Source organism: Rhinatrema bivittatum, chromosome 9, assembly GCF_901001135.1.
Source record: "Rhinatrema bivittatum chromosome 9, aRhiBiv1.1, whole genome shotgun sequence".
Lineage (NCBI taxonomy): Eukaryota > Metazoa > Chordata > Amphibia > Gymnophiona > Rhinatrematidae > Rhinatrema > Rhinatrema bivittatum.
The window spans coordinates 48618-69849 of NC_042623.1; the positions used below are offsets into that span (position 1 = coordinate 48618).

Below are 21232 nucleotides of genomic sequence, written 5' to 3' on the forward strand. Positions count from 1 at the left end.
GCGGGGGTTGACGTTCATTTTTCTCTGAGCCGCGCTGCTCATTCCTCAGACCGCTCCTCTCTTCTGTTCTTCGGGCTGACGCTGACCACACTAGCATGGTCTCTTCTTCCCGCGCACACACCTGCTGTTCACCACTTCCTCTTCCGGGCAGTGGGGGAAGCGGAAAGAAGAGACCATGCCGGTGCCGCTGACTCCAACTCTTCTGCTGCGTTCCGCCCGAGCTGACAGCATTTTAAGCCCGGGCGGAGAAGGACCGGGGAGCAGCTGGGTCAGCGGGGGACCAGGAAGTGTGGCGACACACCTGCGTGTTCTTGGTGACACACTGGTGTCGAACCTCTGCGTTAGAAAATAGCCACTGCTATTACTAGCAACGGTAACATGGAATAGACTTAGTTTTTGGGTACTTGCCAGGTTCTTATGGCCTGGATTGGCCACTGTTGGAAACAGGATGCTGGGCTTGATGGACCCTTGGTCTGACTCAGTATGGCATGTTCTTATAAGATGCACAACCTTTATGCCAAAATCTTGTATAAACAAATAGATTTGAACGAAAAAGGATGCTCTAGGAATATGATGAGAAAACAAAGGAGACAAGGAAAGGGGTAAACAGTAACTCATTTAGATACTACGGGTGCATTAAAAAGGTGGCATGAGCAGAGTCACTAAATGCGAGATGCTAGTTCATCACTGACTTAACTTTAGACCTGAAAGCTCACAGAAAACTCAGGAGCATAAACTTGTGCAAGCGCTAGATTGACTTCTCCTTTCCCCAAAAGCCAGAGCACAGCCCAGGCATCCAGGGCTGGAGGCCAATCTTTTCTCAGTCGGCAGGGATCAAGGTCACCGCCCCATGATGGAGGAGCTCTGACATCTCTGAGACTTGAACTGGCGTCCGCTAGGGCCGAGGTCAGAGAGCACGACGGCTTTTCTGCAGCGTTGCACAGGGGCAGCAGTATCACAGCATAGAAGCGTGGCTGGGGGACAGCAGTGCTGAGCATGCACCGAGAAGGGGCACGGCTAGTCCCAGGGCAGACCTTTATCAGAGATTCCTGCTGGCCCTGGTGTCTCTTCTTTCTGAAAACGTGTTTACAAAGCAATGACACTCCATACACAGCCTGCTCACCGCCCATGCTCCCTCCCTGCAGAGAGAGAAATACAAAGACACCGCAAAGCTTTCGGCTTCTGACCTCCCCTGCGCCAGCGGCGCTTCGGCTCTGCTGACGTCAACAGAAGAAACGTCAGGCGGACGCCGCAGAAGAAACCACCACCACCACCACAGAGCTACGTAGTCTCCATCCGGGTTCTCTCCGTCCGTTGCTGGGGAGGATGGCGCGGCGCGGGCGTGCTCGTGCCCCTGGTTTCCGCGAGGTGTTGCCTGCGCGTGCCCGCGGGCGCGTGCGTGACTGCAGGAAGGGACGCGGCGGCGCGGAAGCATCTCGGTGTCTCCTCGCCGAGCCCAGGGACTTGCCAGCGCTATCGCTCATTATCGCGCCATCCCTCCGGGACGCTCGCAGAAAGTGCGCTAACTGGGAAAGGCGTCTGCTCCGGGGACGGAACAAGCCTCTGGATACCTCACTGCAGTATTTTCTTCAGTTTTGTTAAGGGACTTTGCTGTGTGCCTGTAACCGTTTTATTCGGAGGCGCAGGGCGGTTGAATTTGGCCTAACTTCCCCTTTCTTTCTTCTGTCTTTGAGGCCGTGCATTTTTCCCCGTCTGATTATTTTCCGTCAGGGTTTGCCTTCTTTTGCGGGCTCTGCCATGGGATGCACACTGAGTGCCGAGGACAAGGCGGCAGTGGAGAGGAGCAAAATGATCGACAGAAACCTGCGGGAGGATGGAGAGAAGGCTGCACGCGAGGTCAAACTTCTTTTGTTGGGTAAGACACATTTAACCAAAGCGAGAAAAAGCCCGTCCTTTGCACGCCTTAATGTAACCCAAATGGGCCTAAGCTGCAGTGCCAGAGTCTGTACTGACATTTTTATAAAGAATTTCAGGGCTGCAGTGGATTCAGAAAATGCACTTTCCATGCAATTTTTATTTTTCTGCTTTTAAACACCACTTTCCGAGCTCGGAATTGTAGCCTATTGCTCACATTTTCTCGCGTCATTTCATATTTTTGTGCATTAAACATCAAATAGAGTGAAGTTAGGGGCCCGAGACTGTTGCAGAAAAGCTCTTTTGAACTGCATCTTTAAAATTGTGACGTGCTTTGAAATGGTTAGTTTTGTCTTTTTTTTATTCACAATTAAGAATAATTGAATTGTGGAAGTACGACCAATGGAAGGCTAGTAAAGAGGGAGATCGTGTTTCACTAGGATTTTGGTTTCCTGCCCTGCTTTGCTGTTCTTTTATAAAATGTTGCGAGCTGCTCGGTTGCACAGGAAATGCAGCTCTTTGTACAGCGACAGATTTGTGGTAAGGAAAAAGCAAGGCGAGCCATTTGTTGAACTACACGCCCTTTTGTTTGTTGGATTGGAAGAACTTTTGAGAGTGTTTTTTTTTTTTTCTTAAAGGTTTTGAATCGCAACACTCCCCTTCCTTCCGTGGCTTACAACCCTCTTACCATAACGGATGCTACATTTTGAACGCTAAGAAATCTCGCCCTTTTCCCTCGCCTTCTAAAAAATGTATTACAGCCTAACAAATGTACAGTTTTATCTCAGCGCAGATTGAAAAGAGTAAGATTTACACGATAGCTTCCTCTCTTGCAGTTGTGAGGCACTCCCTAGGTAATCCTTGGGCTGTTTCTACAGCTTGTTTTGACCCACGTTGTTGAAGATGATTTTGATTCATGCGCTAGATGAAATGTTAATAACAAAAAGCAATGATGTATTAGGACGAGAAGAAGCTTAAAGCAATTGAACAATATCTTAAGTTTACACTTTTTTTCACACTGCAGTTTGAGATATAAGAAATGACATGCTGGGTCAGACTAAGGTCCATTGAGCCCGGCACCTTCTCTCCAACAGTGGCCAACCCAGTTTGCAGGTACCTGGCAGATTCCATAAAGATGATTTATTTACTGATACTTCCAGGGATAGCCATAGCTTTCTGCTGAAGTTTTGTTTTCAATGTCCTAGGTGGTAAATGTGCAACTAAATGAATATAGATTCTGCACCATATAGTTTCATTTCAATACTTAGTATCATGTTGTGAATAATTCTTGCTTAGAAATGAGATTTGCTTTACTTTTGCAGATAATAGAAGGTGCCATTTATGTCCTTTTTAACTTTACAGAAACAATTCTGTGCAGTATGATACTGTAAGAAAAATGGAAAGAATCTTGAGAAATAAAAACAAGCTTCAGAAAAAGCCACATTTTAAAAGGTTCACAAAAGTGCTTATAAAAATGCTAACAAATTGTTTGTTGCGAGAGGTTTAGAACAGATTAAATGTGAATCGGTTATTTACTCTTTTGGATAATAGAAGGAGTAGGGGGCACTCCATGAAGTTAGCATGGGGCACATTTAAAACTAATCGGAGAAAGTTCTTTTTCATTCAACGCACAATTAAACTGTGGAATCTGTTGCCAGGGGATGTGGTTAGTGCAGATAGTGTAGCAGGGTTTAAAAAAGGATTGGATAAGTTCTTGGAGGAGAAGTCCATTACCTGCTATTAATCAAGTTGACTTAGAAAATAGCCACTGCTATTACTAGCATCAGTATCATGGGATTTATTTAGTTTTTGGGTACTTGCCAGGTACTTGTAGCCTGCGGGCCGATACAGTAAAGTCTGCGGGAGAGCGAGCGAACCGGCCTCTCGCCGGTGCGCGCATTCAGTATTTAAATTAGGTCCGGCGGTAGATCAGGGTAAAAGGAGGTGCTAGGGACACTAGCGCGTCCCTAGCGCCTCCTTTTTGACAGCAGCGGCTATCAGCGGGTTTGACAGCCGACGCTCAATTTTGCCTGCGTCGGTTCTCGAGCCCGCTGACAGCCATGGGCTTGGAAACCGGACGCCGGCAAAATTGAGCGTCCGGTTTTCGGCCCGACAGCCGCGGGCCGAATTCAAAATTTTTTTTTTTTTTTTTTTTTACTTTTCGGGACCTCTGACTTAATATCGCTATGATATTAAGTCGGGTGCACAGAAAAGCAGTTTTTACTGCTTTTCTGTGCACTTTCCTGGTGCCGGAAGAAATTAGCGCCGACCCAAAGGTCGGCGCTAATTTCTGAAAGTAAAATGTGCGGCTTGGTTGCACATTTTACTTTCTGTATCCCGCGCGCATACCTAATAGCGCCCTCAACATGCATTTGCATGTTGAGGGCGCTATTAGGTGCTGCGGTTTGGACGCGCGTTTTCCTCCCCTTACTGAATAAGGGGTAAGGGAAAACGCGCGTCCAAGAGCAGGATAACAGTGCGCTCCGGAGCGCACTGTACTGTATCGGCCTGCTGGTTTGGCCACTGTTGGAGACGGGATGCTAGGCTTGATGGACCCTTAGTTTGACCCAGTATGGCATGTTCTTAGGCCGGAACCTGGATGTTTGTTTATATATTTTAAATTAGGCAACTTAATAATTAGGGATGTTCTTTCGTTTGATGTGACATAGATGTCTGTATTGTTTCGTGTCATTTTTTAAAATGAAGTGACATGAACCTCCCCAATATTTTTAAACTTGCACTAATTAGAAACAGTTAATCTGTATTTAAATTTTAAAATTACAAATTATATGAATTAAAACAAAACTAAAAATGAAATGGAAGAATTTTTTTTTCCATGAATAGCCTTAATAATGTTTAATTGCCTGTTTTTTGGCGAAGGTAGGACTGGATTCATGCCAGCCTGGGCTTTGGATTCATTTGTAGAATTATTTACTTGGCTAATTGACATCGTTTGCAATTTTTGTAAAATAACCAATTGGTTGTGATTAAATTGTTAGCTGTTTTATCAATGCACTATTTTGTTTATTTGGAAATGTTCAGGGTTAACAGGACAGTCCTACCATGTTCTGAGTGCTAATTGCATGATAAATGTTTTACATAAAATAATTATATGGATTTGAAAGAAGTAATCTGAATAATTCTTCATATTTGGTTTCTTATGAGCAAATCCCTACTGCATATGTAAGAAAAGCCTAGGTATAGTTGAGTGAAAAGCTGGGTGTGCATCTCACCTGTGAAAATGGGATCTGGTTTCCAGGTAACAAAAGTAGTTGGTCCCTGTCTTGGTCAACAAACCAGGTAGTTGCAGTTGAAAATGATTAAACATGTATTAGAAATAATACACATTAGCCAAAATCATTATTGAAAATAGATTTAGCTTCTTTATGGAAAGTACACTGCTTAGTTACTGCTTATATCACAAGTACCTGGAGCTAAGTCATATTTTTTAGGTACATTCATAATGTACCTAAGGCATTGCTCTTTCATATACATATAGAGGGATGTGATTGTGCCTATGAAAGAGGCTGCATGGCGGTAGAATCTCGATATGAATATTAGTAGTAACTTTGATTTTGCTGGCAGTGCTGTGACACTCCAGCCTGCCTCTATGTGATGATGGGCTTGAGGCAGCAGCTTGCTAGTGTGCAGCTGTGCTGCCAATTACATGGCCACATGTCCCCCTCACTTCATCCGCTGCCATTGTTTCCTTTCAGCTCTGGAATTCACCTAATTTGTACTTTCCAACTTCCTTAAAATCCTACTAATGATTGTTTCCCAGTGGATGGTAACAAAGGGGTGATCAGAGACAGATTTGCCATTTGTGTTTTTCTTGAAATATTTTGTACTTCCTTCGCGTTTGGTGTAGAACAATATATTTTGTTTGTGAACTAATAAACTTAAGTGATTTCTGAGTAGATGATGTGAGAGCCTGAACAATTAATTCCTAACACTGAGAGAAAGGGACTACCTTGATGTTTTCCATAGTTTCACTAGCCACTTGAAATAATGAAGAATTTTCCATAGTTATATAGACTTAGTAGGTTTTGGTACTTTTTAAATGGACAACCAAAAAGATGTACATAAAATTTAAAGATCACACAGTCTCCATCCTGAGTTGCAAATTTGAGATAAGGATAACCTTTTGTATAACACCGTAGGCCTAAGAATGAAAAAGTTGCTGTAAACTGTTTTGGTTTGTAATCTATTTTTTTTTTCTTTAACTTATCTTATATGTTTGTTCAAGAACAGGGTTGTCTGTTTATGGACTACTTTAGAAAGATAAGACAAAAATACATTGTCTGAATAGTTTGTACGTGACCATTTTTTGTTCATACCTTTAGAAAGTTTGATATAATAAAGCTAGGCTAGTGGTTCCCAAATAATGGCTGCTGGAGGACAGCATCATCTTGGTCATACCACCCACATTGTGACTTGCATTTTGAAATACAGTGATTGACCTGATACCTGATTAGGCCAAGTATTTGGGGTTTTTTTTTTTTTTTTTTTTTTTTTTTTAACAAGAATGTTCCAAGTTTGGCTAAGATTCATTAAATTCCAGGTAAACGACTTTGTGGTCAGATTCATCTCTGGTCTAATTGGGCACAAGAGGCTAGTTCTGCAGCAAGTCAAATTTATACAGTGTGGATGGAGCAATCAAGTTTCTGACACTAATATCCAACCTACTTCATGTCCCATTGAAATCGGATAACTGGCCAATGACTACGATGTGAAATTAGTCCTGCAATTTTTGTACTGTAAACATTCAGATTACTGTGGTTTTTCTAGCATGACCTGAAACGTTTTAAAAACATTTGTTTAGCACATTTGCATTATTTGCCATAGCTACATTATCTATAATTTTCTTATCTATTTGCATATGAAGGCATAGCTATTATTTTAAACATGTAAAGTGTGTTTGCATATTTTGTTAAAAAGTAAGTAATTTGAAGCTATTTGGATTTTTTTTAAAAGGAGTTTAACATAATTGAATCTATTTCTTTGCCTTGTTTGTGATCAGTATTAATCTTCTTGAATGGGGGCATGTATATAATTCATAAGTCAATTCAACACCTTTAAAAAAAAAAAAAAAAAAAAGTAACATCGTTAATTCAACTAACACTGATATAATTGGCATATCTTTGCAACCTTACACACTCCCCAGTGATCATTAACATCCCAAAATAAGGATTTACTGTCTGTCCCTTACATACGGAGCTCACACCTGCCACAGGTAAGGGACCATGCCTTTTCCATTGCTGGACCTAATCTGTGGAACTCCCTACCCGAAAAGCTATGACTGATTCCAGACAAAAAGAAATTCAAAAAGGAGCTAACACTATGGCTCTTCATAAACACATACAACCTTACCTAACCTCAACTAGAAGAAAAGAGTCTCTAAAAGAACTAAATAATGCTTGAGCTTAAATCCCATATGAACCTTCAATCATATCCTATACCAGATCCTCTCAACCTAATGTGAAAAAAGACCACGTTCTGCACTATTTCTCTTCTGTGTATTGAATTGACTTATTATTAATGTATACATTTGAATTAATGTCTCATCAAACTATAAAGTAGCCGCTTTATATGATTATCTCCTGTGAACCGTGTGATCATTAATTGGAATGATGGTATATAAAATATTTAAATAAATGTATATCTGAAATTGACTTGTTCCCTCACCCGCCAAGCTGTCATTAGTGCAATATCTGATGTTTTCTCTTCCTGTGGTAGTACTGTCTACCTGGGGATTTCACCTCTATTTTCATACAGGCCGATACAGTACAGTGCGTTCCACCGGAGCGCACTGCTAACCCGCATTTGGACGCGTGTTTTTGACACGCTAGCTTTACCCCTTATTCAGTGAGGGCTAATAGCGCGTCGAAAATGCGCGTCCAATCCCTCCGAGACTAATAGCTCCTGCGACCTGCAAATACATGTTGATGGCCCTATTAGTCATTCTCGCGCGATATAATAAGTAAAATGTGCAGCCAAGCCGCACATTTTACTTTAAGAAATTAGCGCCTACCCAAAGGAAGGCGTTAATTTCTGCTGGCGCTGGGGAAGTACACAGAAAAGCAGTAAAAACTGCTTTTCTGTGCACCCTCCGACTTAATATCATGGCTATTATTAAGTTGGAGGTCCCAAAAGTTAAAAAAAATTTAAAATCGGCTCGCAGGTTAAAAACCGGATGCTCAATTTTGCCGGCGTCCAATTTCCGAACTCGTGGCTGTCAGCGGGCTTGAGAACCGCCGGCAAAATTGAGCTTCGGCTGTCAAACCTGCTGACAGCCGCCGCTCCTGTCCAAAAAGAGGCGCTAGGGACGTGCTAGTGTCCCTAGCGCCTCTTTTTACCACGGGCCCTAATTTAAATATTTTGTTTTACTGTATTACGCGCACAGGACATTGGCCTGTGCGCGCCGGGAGAGTGGGCACTCACCTGCTCTCCCGCGAACTTTACTGCATCGGCCTGATAGATCCTTCTTCTGTTCCTAGTCTAGTCACTGCATCAGTGGCCCTGAAGTCAGAAGCCATGTACCAGTGCTTCTTTTGGAATCCTATATTATGGACACTGAATCTGGCCACTAGGTGTGTGGAAGACTTAAACTGGGAACCTTCCACATAACAGTATACAGCACTTGTTAGGGAGCTACAATACTGGAATATTTTTGTACTTTAAATCAGTGATTCTCAAACTTTTTTCTGTCAGGGCACACCTGAGAGATGACGCTCACATTTGTGACACACTAAACCAGGGGTCGGGAACCTTTTTGGCTGAGAGAGCCATGAACGCCACATATTTTAAAATGTAATTCCGTGAGAGCCATACAAGACCTACCAAATTAATTTACTACAAACCCCCTACTCTCCTGACACCCCCCCCCCCAAGACCTGCCAAATTAATTTACTACAACCCCCCCCCCCCAAAGACCTGCCAAAAGTCCCTGGTGGTCCAGCGGGGGTCCAGGGCTCGCAGACAAATCTTTAATAAAAAAAAAGTAAAAATCTAACAAACCCCCCCCCATCCTCCTGACGCCCCCCAAAATTAATTTACTACAACCCCCCACCCTCCTGACCCCCCCAAGACCTGCCAAAAGTCCCTGGAGGTCCAGCGGGGGTCCGGGAGCGATCTCCTGGACTTGGGCTGTCGGCTGCCAGTAGTCAAAATGGCGCCGACGGCCCTTTGCCCTCACTATGTCACTGGGGTCGACCAATGGCGGCGGTAGCCCCTGTGACATAGTGAGGGCAAAGGGCCGTCGACGCCATTTTGATTACTGGCAGCCGACGGCCCTTTGCCCTTACTATGTCACAGGGACTACCGCCGCCATTGGTCGACCCCAGTGACATAGTGAGGGCAAAGGGCCGTTGGCGCCATTTTGACTACTGGCAGCCGACAGCCCAAGTCCTTGAGATCGCTCCTGGATCCCCGCTGGACCTCCAGGGACTTTTGGCAGGTCTTGGGGGGCGTCAGGAGGGTGGGGGGGTTTTGTTAGATTTTTACTTTTTTATTAAAGATTTGTCTGCGAGCCAGATGCAGCCATCAAAAGAGCCACATCTGGCTCGCAAGCCATAGTTTCCCGACCCCTGCACTAAATACATGACCATCATGGGACCAAATGTAAACATATACTCTGCATCCACAGGAATCTCCTGCTTCTTAACAATGAGTGCAGAGCAGAACTAAGACTTTCCCTGTACAGCTCATCATAGAAAAAGATATTCTGATGTCATCTCAATAACAGCATAACAAACTCCCCTCTACTACCAGGTGCATTGTAAAATAATACAAACAAAACCCACTCTGTTCATGTCTATCAAACCTGCCATACCGCAGCAGCACTAACTCTTAAGAAATGCCTTATGACCACCGATTTATGCCTGATGCTTTATGACCTCTGATTATTGTATATTGTTACTCATGTTCATAGTTATTTATCTTTCTATTTATTGATTTATTAATTTGCGTTGCCTTTCAGTATTATCTACTCCCCCTGTTTATTGTTTATCTATCGGTTATATGTAAGGGCCATGCCCAATAGTTCTTGTTTTTTTGTAAACTGATGCGATGTGCTAACGGCCATCGGTATAAAAGAGACTTTAAATAAATAAATAAATAAATAAATAAATGAAACAGCAAGAGGCCCTACCCATGAAAAGGCAGCAGTTCACCATCAGTGCAATATCATATGGAGAAAATACAACAAATAAGACATACAAATCCCTACTTGCTAGTAAAGCACCTCATCTCAGTCACACACACACATAATACAGATCTACCTTCACCTAATATAGAACAAAATACTACAAATTACAATTGCAGAAACAAAAACTGGAATGGAGACCCCAAGAACACCTGCATGCAGTGCAAAACTGGAGAGCTAGAAACAGAAATGTATTTCCTCCTACACTAAGCAAAGTTCAAAGAGAGAAGAAATGCATATTCTCAAAACTGAAATAGTATGGCCTTGTACTCCGTTACTGCCTTCCATGCCCCATCACCCCTCATTTTTCCCAACTACTAATCATCCCTTCTCATGCTCATATCCCTGTCCAATATTCCCGACACCCACCACCCTCACATCCTCTTCCCCGTGCTCCCTCTCTTCCTTGCTCAACTCTTTTTGCCCTTCCTACCCAGCTTACATCTGACCACCTCCCCTCTCCCCAATCCAAAAGCCCCCACACCTCCATCTCTCCCTTTACTTCCATTTCTCCTCCCTGTCCAGTAGCCCCATCTCCTCCCTCCTCCACCTCTCCCAACTCAGCAACCCCAACCTCCTTTCCCCCACCCCATCCAATCCAGCAGACACCTGACTTCCTATCTTCCCATGCCTTCCTGCCCAACACATGTCCCCCTCCTGGCTCCCAGCCAGCATAAGCCTTCAGTCCAATCCAGAGTCTGCCTCCCGCTTTACCAGCAGCAGATGAGCACAAGAATCATTGAGGAGAGGAAGATGAGGCAGCAGCAGTGAAAGTCTGTAATGGATCTATAAAGCACACACCTCTCTCTCATATGCTCCTGCTTTCTTGTCCAAGCCCCATGGGGTGAAGAGAGAATCTGCAGCCTCACTGCCAGGCCAGGCAAAGAAAAATAAAGTTGGTGTCCTGCCAGGCCCGTATGAACAGGAGTTGGTGATATCACACTCTGATCTGGGTGAAAGAGAAGGGAATAACCTCCTACTGGGCCAGGAAGAGGAGAAGAAAGCAAGAGCAACTTCCTGTCATATCCAATAAAGGAGAAATCAGCCAACTCCTGCCCAGACTGATGAGGAATGAGCAGCCTTCTGCTGGCTTTGTGACACACCTGCCGTAACCTTGCAACACACTAGTGTGTCCTGACACACTTGTTGAGAACCACTGCTTTAAATTAGTCGGCAAATGTAATATTTTCCTGAAAGGTATACAGTTGTAAAGACAAGTTTCATAGTATGTAATTTCTATGAATAGAGAATGGCTCACTCCTTATCTTGTTTGCTAAGTTTATAAGCCATTTCAACTCCCAGGACAATTCTTTATAAAGTTACTTTTTGGGAAGCTTTCTATAACTGCCTCTCAGGATGAATCAATAAGAGTTTTAGACTTTCCAGTATTACCTTGATAGGACTTAATCAAACGATGAACAAACTCTTTTTTTTATTAAGAGAAAATAAGAAATTGCAATTCTGGGTCAGACCAGGGTTTATTAGCCCAGCATCCTGTTTCCAACAGTGGCCAATCCAGATTACAAGTACCTGGCAGGTACCCAAACAGTAAATAAATCCCATGCTACTAATGTTGGTACCAAGTAGTGGCTATTCCCTAAGTCATCTTGATTAATAGCAGTTTATGGATTTCTCCTGGAACTTGTCTAAATTGTTTTTAAACCCAGCTATGCTAACTGCATTAACCACATCCACTAGCAATGAATTCCTGAGCTTACTTGTGCATGGAGTGAGATAATTTTCTGTGGTTTGTTTTAAATGTGCTACTTACTAACTTAATGGAGTGACCCCTAGTTCTTGTATTATTTGAAAGAGTAAATAACTGATTCGCATTTACCTGGTCTAGACATCTCATGATTTTATAGACTATTATCATATCCTCTCTCAGCTGTCTTGTCTCCAAGTTGAACATTCCTAACCATTTTATCCTTTCCTTATAGGGGAGACATTCCATCCCCTCTATCATTTTGATCTCCCTTCTCTGTACCTTCTCCAGTGTAACTATATCTTTTCTGAGATGCACTGACCAGAATTGCTCACAATATTCAAAGCATAGTCTTACCATGAGTTTTTGCCATAGAGGCAAAAACTCATAAAAAAAACTTTTTTAAATATATCCAAAGCAAGAAACCTGTGAGGGAGTCGGTTGGACCATTAGATGACAGAGGGGTTAAAGGGGCTCTTAGGGAAGATAAGGCCATTGCAGAAAGACTAAATTAATTCTTTGCCTCCGTGTTTACTAATGAGGATGTTGGGGGGGATACCAGTTCCGGAGATGGTTTTCAGGGGTGATGAGTCAGACGAACTGAACAAAATCAATATGAACCTGGAAGATATAGTAGGCCAGATTGACAAACTAAAAAGTAGCAAATCACCTGGACCGGATGGTATGCATCCTAGGGTTCTGAAGGAACTAAAAAATGAAATTTCTGATCTATTAGTTAAAATATGTAACCTATCATTAAAATCATCCATTGTACCTGAAGACTGGAGGGTGGCCAATGTAACCCCAATATTTAAAAAAGGCTCCAGGGGCGATCCGGGTAACTATAGACCAGTGAGCCTGACTTCAGTGCCGGGAAAAATAGTGGAAACTATTCTCAAGGTCAAAATCGTAGAGCATATAGAAAGACATGATTTAATGGAACATAGTCAACATGGATTTACCCAAAGGAAGTCTTGCCTAAAAAATCTGCTTCATTTTTTTTGAAGGGGTTAATAAACATGTGGATAAAGGTGAACCGGTAGATGTAGTGTATTTGGATTTTCAGAAGGCGTTTGACAAAGTCCCTCATGAGAGGCTTCTACGAAAACTAAAAAGTCATGGGATAGGAGGTGATGTCCTTTCGTGGATTACAAACTGGTTAAAAGACAGGAAACAGAGAGTAGGATTAAATGGTCAATTTTCTCAGTGGAAAAGGGTAAACAGTGGAGTGCCTCAGGGATCTGTACTTGGACCGGTGCTTTTCAATATATTTATAACTGATCTGGAAAGGAACATGACGAGTAAGGTTATCAAATTTGCAGATGATACAAAATTATTCAGAGTAGTTAAATCACAAGCAAACTATGATACATTGCAGGAGGACCTTGCAAGACTTGAAGATTGGGCATCCAAATGGCAGATGAAATTTAATGTGGACAAGTGCAAGGTGTTGCATATAGGGAAAAATAACCGTTGCTGTAGTTAGACCACACCTCAAATACTGTGTACAATTCTGGTCGCCGCATCTCAAAAAAGATATAGTTGCGATGGAGAAGGTACAGAGAAGGGCAACCAGAATGATAGAGGGGATGGAACAGCTTCCCTATGAGGAAAGGCATGGATTCTTCTGTATTTGCAGACTTTGTACTTCTTTTATAATGGGTGCTAAGTTGGTACCATTAAGAGCGTGCAATAATTTCAAAATTAAATTTCAGCTTGTTGCTTGTCAGCCCTGTCTCCTTTGTGATGTGGGTAACCATCTATAAAAGTTTGAACATTATTGGAAGTTTATTTATGGTTGATTTTTGTTTCAAATATGTGCTGTCTTTTCAGATGATTTTAATTTATTTTCTTTTAAGCAGTATTAGGGTTATAAATTACCTGTCTTTGAAGCATCAGTCAGGAGTAGTTAGGATGGCTATACAAAATAAAATTCAATTGATTATTAAAGGGTACTGTAAGAGTTGGTAGAACAAATGCGAAAATCCTTGTGATTGCATATAGCTATGCTACAGTGCCAAAGATATGCAGACTAAAGCATGGAATAAACTCACCCTGCTCAGCCTTTTTCCTGTTGAGTTTCTGCTGTGTGTTTTGCTTGAATTTTGTGTATCTGTACTGCTGCTTGACAGTTGTAACACAATTAGCTATTTGGAATGTGTACATTATGGCTCTGAAATTCTCAAATTATTGAAATAGAATATAAAACTAGAAAAGTGAGGCACAACGAAAGTAGTAACATCTGCATTGCAAGATTATATCTTAGAACTTCTCCAATTTACCATTTTACAGCCCCCACCAATGTGACCTTATAAATCAGGGAAGTGGGGGCGGGGCGCATGAAGAATTTTTAAGAGTGAAAGATATGAGATGTATATTTTAAAAGCAGGGATGAGAAGAGTGCATGTTAATGGGTAACTTCACCAAATGGTAAGTGTTTGCAAGGAGAAAGTGCAGAAATGAGAAAGATAATCAGTATGAGAGAGGTTGAACAAGAACAGAAAAAAAAGGCATAGGTATGACATGAACTACTAGATCAGAGCTTTCCAAAGTGTGTTGCAACACTTTAGTGTGTCGCCTGCAGTGTGCCGATGTGTCGCGTAAGCGCGGTGCACGTGACACACTGGCAAGTGGGAGCAATGCGGCCGCCAGTGGACCTCATTCCACTGGCGGTTGAGCAGTGAAGTATCACTGTGCTGTGTGCCGGAGACACACAGGAAGATCGGCAGGGCCGTGGTGGAGCTCATGTCACCACGGCCCGAAGAAAAAGGTCGTCTAAATGTGCAGGTGCTCCTCCTCCTTCCTGCCCACGCGGCCCCAGAAGAAAAATGTTGCCGGAGCCGCATGGGCAGGAAGGAGGAGGAGCATCAGCCGCGTGCAGAAGAGGAGCAGTGTTGTTGCAGCAGGCTGAGAAGAGGAGGCCCGATAGCAGGGTCCCCACTGCGGACTGGCCCGAGAAGATCAGGGCTGCTGCAGAGCCCATCCTGCAGCGACCCGTGAAGAGGAGGCCCAGAGGTACGAGAGAGGCTGAGGGCCCGTAGAGTGTGTGTATGAGATGAGTTGAGAGATTGTGTGCGTGTATGAGATGAGTTGAGAGATTGTGTGCATGTAGAGTGAGGACCTGAATGTTTGCAGAGACAGCATGTGAGAGCCTGTGTGTGTGTGTGAGACAGCATGTGACAGTGAGAGCCTGTGCTTGAGCAAGACAGCATGTGGGAGTGAGAGAGAGCCTGGGTGTGTGAGTCAGACAGCATGTGGAAGAGAGACTATGTATGAATGATTGTATATGAGAGAGCATGTGAGAGTGAGAGCCTGTGTGTGTGTGAGAGAGAGAGAGAGAAAGCAAGCATGTGAGAATGAAAACCTGACTATGTTTGAGGGAAGAAGATAGATGGAGAGAAAAGAAATAGAAAAAAAGACAATATGAAAGGAATTGGTAAAAAAATAAGAAAGAGGAGGTGGAACAAAAAAGCTTGTGACCAACCGATTAGAAAACTAACATCAGACAGCAAAGGTAAAAAAAAATAAAAAATTACTTTTTACTGATTGGCACATGTAATCTTTGGTATTGTGTAAGAATAGCCTAAATATTATAGTCCTAAGTAGATGTCTAGATATTTATTTTTGAGACTTATTATTATTTATTTCTATGTTAGCCATACCTCTGGCTTTTCCTCCTCCCAGTTCAAGTGCCCCTGTTTTATTGTAACTTTCTCTCACTTTTTTCTCTCTTCGACTACTGTTCACTGTTAATGTTAATGCATACTGTTAATGTTATTGCACCACTGTTTATTGTAAACCGATACGATATGATTGGTGGTATGAGTGTTGGTATAAAAAAAGCCCTAAATAAATAAATAGCACTTTCTCTATGTGGATCTCACAACGTACGAGATCAACATGGAGGAAGTGGAAACCCACGGGGCCTGCACAGAGGAGGCAGCAGAATGGGCTTCAGTGCCATTAGCAGCAATCAGCACCTCCCCAATAGCCATGCGGCATCAGTGACAGTGGCAGCAGAGGAATGAGAGAGGCTCCGAGGTTGCTGGCAAAAGAAAGAGAGGGGGTCTGCCTTTAGTGTGCATGTGTATGAATGGGAGTCTGCCTGGGGGTGTATGTGTGTGAATGCATGGGTGCCTGCCTGAGGGTGTGTCTGTGAATGAGAATGTATGGGTGTCTTCCTGGGGTTTATATGTGTGAGAATAGGTGCCTGCCTGTGTGTGGTGTATGTGTGTGTGTGTGTGAGAATGAATTGGTGCCTGCCTGGGGGTCTTTGTGTGTAAGAATGAATGTGTGCATGCCTGGGGGATGGTGAGGGAATGGTGTGAAAATGAATGAGAGCCTGCCTGGGGGTCAGTTTCAGTGTGTGAGAGTGACTGGGAGCTTGCCTGGGTGTGTGTGTTTGTGTGTATGTGAGGGAGCCAGAGAGAGTGAGAGCATGAGTGTGTATGAGAAAGTCCAGGGGAGTAAGAGTTTGTTTGGGGTGTGTGTGTGGAGGGGGAGAGAGTGTCTTAGAGCCTGAGTGTGTCAGTGCCTGTGAGAGCGAGAGGTTAAGGTGGATATAAGAGCATGAATGTGTATGTATGTGACAGTGTATGTGTGAGAGAGAATGGACATGTGAGTATGTGTGTGTGAGAGAGAGAGAGGATAACCTCCTAATCCTTGACAATATCAGGGTGACTGGAAATCAAGAGCTCCCATGTATGGACAGCAGGGGCTTTTTAAAATCCTTATTAGTTTTAATTATTGGGTGTTGTTTTGATATATGTGCTGTTTTGAAACATTTTATTGGTGTTTGGGAAGTTGTAAAAAATGTAAATGATTTTAATTACCCTGTTTCCCCGAAAATAAGACAGTGTCTTATATTAATTTTTGCTACCAAAGATGCGCTAGGCCTTATTTTCAGGGGATGTCTAATAGAGCTGCTGGCTGCCCCTGCGTCAGCCATGCCTCACCAGTGTGCTGTCAGAGAGAGGTAGGAGTGTGCAGCATTCATGGTAGTCAGCTTGGGCTGACTCTGCTGCTTTTGAACCTCTGCACACTGCTTGGAAGGGGTCCCCCGACTGGTACTGCCACCATCCCCAGATGTCAGTAATCTTGCTGCCACTGTCACTGATGCCGCGTGGCTATTGGGGAGGCGCCGGTTACTGCTACTGACACTGAAGCCCATTCTGCTGCCTCCTCTGTGCAGGCCCCGTGGGCTTCTACTTCCTCCATGCTGATCTCGTACATTGTGAGATCCGCATGGAGAAAGTGCTACTCTTGCACATTCTCAAAGATTACATGTGCCAATCACTAAAAAGTAATTTTTTTTTTTTTACCTTTGCTGGCTGATGTTAGTTTTCTAATCGGTTGGTCACAGGCTTTTTTTTTTCCACCTTCCCTTTCTTTTTGCCAATTCCTTTTATATTGTCCTTTTTTCTTCCGTATTTCTTTTCTCTCCATCTTCTTCCCTCAAACACAGTCAGGTTCTCATTCTCACATGCATTTCTCTCTCTCACACAGACTCTCACTGTCACATGCTGTCTCTCATACAATCATTCATACACACAGCCTCTCACTGGCACATGCTGTCTGACGCTCACACACACAGGCTCTCTCTCATTCCCACATGCTGTCTTGCTCAAGCAAAGGCTCTCACCGTCACACGCTGTCTCTCTCACACACACAGAGGCTCTCACATGCTGCCTCTGCAAACATTCAGATCCTCACTCTCACACACAATCTCTCAACTCATCTCATACACGCACGCACACACACTCTACAGACCCTCAGCCTCTCTCTCACCTCTGGGCCATCTCTTCGCGGGTCGCCGCAGGATGGGCTCTGCAGCGGCCCTGAACTTCTCGGGCCTCTTCCTCTTCTTGGGCCGCTGCGACTTGGGATTCGCAGCAGCCCGCGGCGGCTCCTCTTCTGCATGCGCTGATGCTCTCTCCTTCCTGCCCATGCGGCTCCGGCAACGTTTACTTCCGGGGCCGCACAGGCAGGAAGGAGAAAGAGCATCAGCGCATTCGATTGCGCGATCTTTTTCTTCGGGCAAGGAGGCTCAGCGGCCGCATGAGCCTCCTTGCGCCCGGGCGCATCGGCTCCCCTCCGGATACCACTGCTCGCGTCTGCCCCTAATACTTTGGAAACTTTATTTTAAAAAAATTTAAAAAAATGACGTCACAGGATTGACCGGCCCACCGGGGGAAGCCCGATCCCCCGATAGGTCAATCCGCCCCTGTTTACAAGGGATGTCTTACTTTCGGGGGAGGTCTTATATGTAAGAATTCGGCAAAATCCCTACTAGGTCTTATTTTTGGGGGATGTCTTATTTTCGGGGAAACACGGTAATAGAAATTCTATTTATCAGTAGTTTTAAAATATTCTTTTATTAGTATGGTTTTACTATTATTTATTTATTTATTTATTTTATTTAACAATTTTCTATACCGAACTTCATGACAGGCGTCATATCAGGCCGGTTTACATCAAACTTAGGGGTTAACTTAGTAAAAAACTGTATAACAAGAAGGCCGAAGCGCAGTTACAAATAACAGGGAAAATGAACTTGGAGGCTAGAGTAGCCAGGAAATAAAGGACAGAAAAAAAAAACTGGAGAATGAACATGGAAGAATTAGCAATTACTGAATTTGTTCATTTAGTCAGTTGAGCTAAAACAAAGCACTGTTGCGATGTTATGCTTGAGGGAAGGCTTGGACGAAAAGCCAAGTCTTGAGTTTTTTCCGGAAGGTAATCAGGCAGGGTTCCAATCTTAGATCAGTCGGCAGGTTGTTCCAGATGAAGGGGCCAGCTGTGGAAAGTGCCCGTTCTCTCGTGGAGGTTAGACGAGTGGATTTAGTAGGGGGAGCTTGAAGGGTTCCTTTGTGTGCCGATCTGATGGGTCTTGCAGATGTGTATAATTTGAGTGGTAACTGAAGGTCTAATGGGAGTTGGTTGTGTATGGATTTGTGGATGATAGTGAGTGCTTTGTGCAGGATTCTGTATTTAATAGGTAACCAGTGTAGGTTTCTGAGTATTGGGGTGATGTGAGTTCTCCGGTTAGTGTTGGTTAATATCCTGGCTACTGAGTTCTGGAGCATCTGTAGTGGTCTAATGGCAGAGATCGGGAGTCCTAGAAGGAGTGAATTGCAGTAGTCGGTTTTGGAGAATATCGTTGACTGAAGTACTGTTCTGAAATCCTGGAGGTGGAGGAGGGGTTTGAGTCTTTTCATAACTTGTAGCTTAAAGAAACAATCCTTCGTAATATTGTTGTTTGATTTTTTTAGGTTTGAATGGTTGTCAATGGTGACTCCTAAATCTCTAACTTGAGTGGTCTGAGGAATAGAGGTTGGCTGATCGTGGCTGGTAGAATGGTCGGGGGAGATGAGCAGAATTTCTGTTTTGGTTGCATTGAGGACCAGGTTCAGGCTAGTGAGTAGGTGGTTGATGGACTTGAGGCAGTTTTCCCAGAAGGAGAGCGTCTTTGGAAGGGATTCTTTTATAGGGATCAGGAACTGATGCTTTATGTTTCTTGATTTTATTTGTTTTATGAGGAATGATGGTTCTGTTTTTCCATTGTTAATACACAGAGTCTGGCTTCTTGGGGTTTCCATTTCAGTTTTTGTCTAATTTGTGCTCCTTTATTTTGTATTCTGTATTTGGTGAGGGTCTGTCTCTGCTCTGTGTGTGTGACCATGATGAGAGATTCTGCTAGCATAGGGATCTATAGCAATCTGGTTTGTTTTGTTTCCTCGGTAGGTGGTGTATTGGTATTCTAGGACCCAGTGTAATATTTACCCTTGCTTTTTCACAGGTAGGGTTATTGTTTGAGTCCTTGGTGTTATTACTGATATGTTACAATGGGATTGCAGTATAGCTTTTGAGTGCCTTTTTTGCGAGGTTTTGTGTTAGTTCACAATGTGCCTGGCAGTGGAAGGTGTTTGTGCTGCTGTTACTGTGAGGTGACACCAGAATTTGAAAATATCTTTTAGTATGATGAGCTGTAAGGGAAACATCCAAGCTCCATTGTTTGGGGGAATTTCAGTGGATGCACAGATTTACAGAACTGGAGGTGCAGGATTTATATTGACATTCTGTCCCTTCTATGAGAATGAAGTCTCCAGACTTCATTCTCATAGCCATATAGAATTAGTTGAATGAGGCTATCAATTTTATATTGTGAAACTGGCCAGCTTTTTAAAATTACGCAGAAGACCCTTTGGACTTTTTTATTAACACCAAATATTCGAAAGCTGTGTTCATCCCATCAAGCTCATATATCTCATTAAAGAGGTAAATTGAATAACACAATAACTTTGTTTTATTATTGTTACTCATAAATTATAACAATAACATTAATCTTGGAATATTATATATTTTTAATATAAATGAAAGATTTCACAAGATAGGTTGTCGTGAAACATTTTATTATGTATATTTAAGGAAACATACATAAATTGTCGAAATACTTTTCGTTCGTTTAACTTTTAACCTCTGGTTTGCTAGTAGACTGAATTACTGTGTCCCGAAATTGTTTGTCTAAAAAGTGTGTCACCAACATGAAAAGCTTGGAAAGCTCTGTACTAGATACTTGATCAGGGATAGCTGGAAAAGTTACATTTTTTTTTTTTTAAATCTTGGAGCTGAGATTTTGTTTCTGGTGAGCTGTTTTTAAAAGTATATGGAAGATGTTTGTAACCATAGGTACTGCTTGTAAACGAACAGAATAAAACCTCTTAATTGCTCTGTGATTCTTATATCACAGTGGGATTTAGTTGTTGCCCCAGGCCTATGCATTTACAGTAATATATTACACAGAGACTCAATTAATTTGATTATGTTTAGTGAACCAAAACAATTAGATGACAATTGGGGCCTGTGTAGTAAAATGGTTTATGTGGATTATGCTTAAATGCTTCTTTCTTTATGTGAAATTAATTGTAATTAAAGATATAATTGTATTTTATAAAGTACTCTTTTTGCTGATTTAAATAAATTTTGAATCATTTAATTAGTTTTATATTTTCATGGAAATCGAGATTATTTTTTCCTGTTGCAGTATTCAGAGAGAGAGACAATGTTGAGACTAACATTTTGGTTCTCAGACTATCATATGGGAAAGGCTAGGAACAGTCCAGCAATGGAAGGTGTAAGGCTTTATATAATAGATATAATATAGCTAAAGTCCATGTACATGTAATCTTTGATAGTTGGGTTCTAATCCCTGCCTGGGTTACTGAGTTCTTTAGTAGATTCAGTTAAACAATGTTGTGTAGTTTCCCAGTCTTTTAAGCAGCAAGTAGCAGCTAATTTCTCAAAATTTTTAGAAGCACTCCAGCTAGAATGTATGAACACAGTGCTATACTGAACTTATACAAAATATTTTTCCTTATGATCTAGGTGTCATAGTGGCAATACATTGAAATTGGCTCAGTATGCTGCAGCAGTTTAAAAAAAAAACAACC

The 21232-nt window shown here is 42.6% G+C and overlaps 1 protein-coding gene across 1 annotated transcript in view; it reads left to right on the top strand.

Moving 5' to 3' along the window:
* Window positions 1-1305: 1305 nt before the first annotated feature.
* LOC115098648 (guanine nucleotide-binding protein G(i) subunit alpha-1) overlaps window positions 1306-21232 on the top strand; it is a 235577-nt gene continuing 215650 nt past the window's right edge. Inside the window, exons 1-2 of the mRNA XM_029615409.1 lie at window positions 1306-1580; window positions 1732-1876. Of these exons, the coding sequence (XP_029471269.1) occupies window positions 1759-1876 (118 nt within the window). The 5' untranslated portion in view covers window positions 1306-1580; window positions 1732-1758. The remainder of the gene's footprint in view (window positions 1581-1731; window positions 1877-21232) is intronic.